Raw genomic sequence first — 1,385 nt, 5'->3', positions numbered from 1 at the left:
ACATCTAAACAGAAAGATAATCCATTTTCATGAGAAAATAAATGTTCAAGTAAACTTTTTAAATTTCCTATTTCAGTGTCAATACAAAAGGCATACCTCTTTCCCATTATTGTCTGATGTGCGTGTATCAAGATCCAGGAAGGTAAGCAATCCTGTGATATCAACAATAGCCAAGCGCCTGCAAAAGAAAGCAAGCATGAATGACTACAAGTACATCACCTTGCAAACTATACTATTGCTTTAGAGTATAAGTTCCCAATATATGTATACGTACCCCATGGAGTGTGAAATTTAATGAGATGTGTGACCTATTCCTAGAACAATATCTTTTAATTTACATGATAAAAAAAAAAAAAATTAGCATCACCTTACTAGAGGTTCAAGAATGTAATTAATTTTAGTGCTACATACCAATTAATATTTACTTCTAAGTGTCTTGCCAGAAATGAAAGTCTGGATTACATAGGGTACATGTTGGTGTTGCAAAGCTCCAAGGGGAGTGTGATCAATTAAAGTTTGAGAATCACTGACAAAAAAAGAAGAGGGTTTACACTAATTTTCTCAACTATCATTTCAAATAAAGAATGATTCAACCAAAAAATGTCTAATACATAACCTGTTAAAGCATACTTCAGTAATCTTTAATCATCTGTCTGCTATGTAAAAAACTACAAAAAGTATTCAAAGTGTATTCAATGCTCTCTTAAATATATTCTTAAACTAAAGACTGCCAAGGTGTAGTCTCTTGTGAGCTAAGGAGTAAATATACACCATATAATGAGATTCAAACAATTTTTACGTATTATTCACCAGCACCACCTATGATGTGTGTCTACACAGATACCTCTGGGTTGCAGTAGCTTAAATTTGAAATTACTTAATAAAAATCATGGAATTGCAGCAATTTAATGCATTCATTAAGCAAAATTAATCTTCATTTATATAATTTGTTAACACTGTTAATGAAAAAAATCACTAAGCATAACAAAGGTATTACATAATCACTATTAAGAAAATATTTAAGCTCCATACTCAACCTCCCTTTTAACTGCAGTAATCTAAATAAATTCAACTTAGAATCATGAGTTATGTAAAACATTTAAGAAACTTTTCTTTATCAATGAGACAGTTAAATGTATTCAATCAAAACTTACGTAGAATTACAATTTAGTGCCAGACGATGTGGACGACATGGCAGGGTGTAACGTGCAGTCAGGGCAACATGAGGCAGAGCATATCTTTGCAAGGCTCCTGACTCTCTACCAATCACCAATATTCGTTCACTTGCTGTCAGACAACAGACTGGGTCGCTTGTTGCCTGTAATATGAAAGCCAAGATAATATTGTTTCTACTAGTTAAGCAACAGATATTGTTTTACCCAGAT

At 32.6% G+C, this 1,385-nt stretch overlaps 1 protein-coding gene across 1 annotated transcript in view; it reads right to left on the bottom strand.

Moving 5' to 3' along the window:
• Nucleotides 1–1,385, bottom strand: part of LOC119590650 (WD repeat-containing protein 35-like) — an 11,942-nt gene that overhangs the window by 1,788 nt on the left and 8,769 nt on the right. The window contains exons 12-13 of the mRNA XM_037939326.1: nt 1,155–1,318; nt 97–178 (exon numbers count right to left, since the gene is read on the bottom strand). Of these exons, the coding sequence (XP_037795254.1) occupies nt 97–178; nt 1,155–1,318 (246 nt within the window). The remainder of the gene's footprint in view (nt 1–96; nt 179–1,154; nt 1,319–1,385) is intronic.

The sequence above is a fragment of the Penaeus monodon genome, chromosome 27 (assembly GCF_015228065.2).
Source record: "Penaeus monodon isolate SGIC_2016 chromosome 27, NSTDA_Pmon_1, whole genome shotgun sequence".
Taxonomy (NCBI): Eukaryota; Metazoa; Arthropoda; class Malacostraca; order Decapoda; family Penaeidae; genus Penaeus; species Penaeus monodon.
Note: the sequence above shows the minus strand (reverse complement) of the source record. Positions and strands in the feature narration are given on the sequence as shown.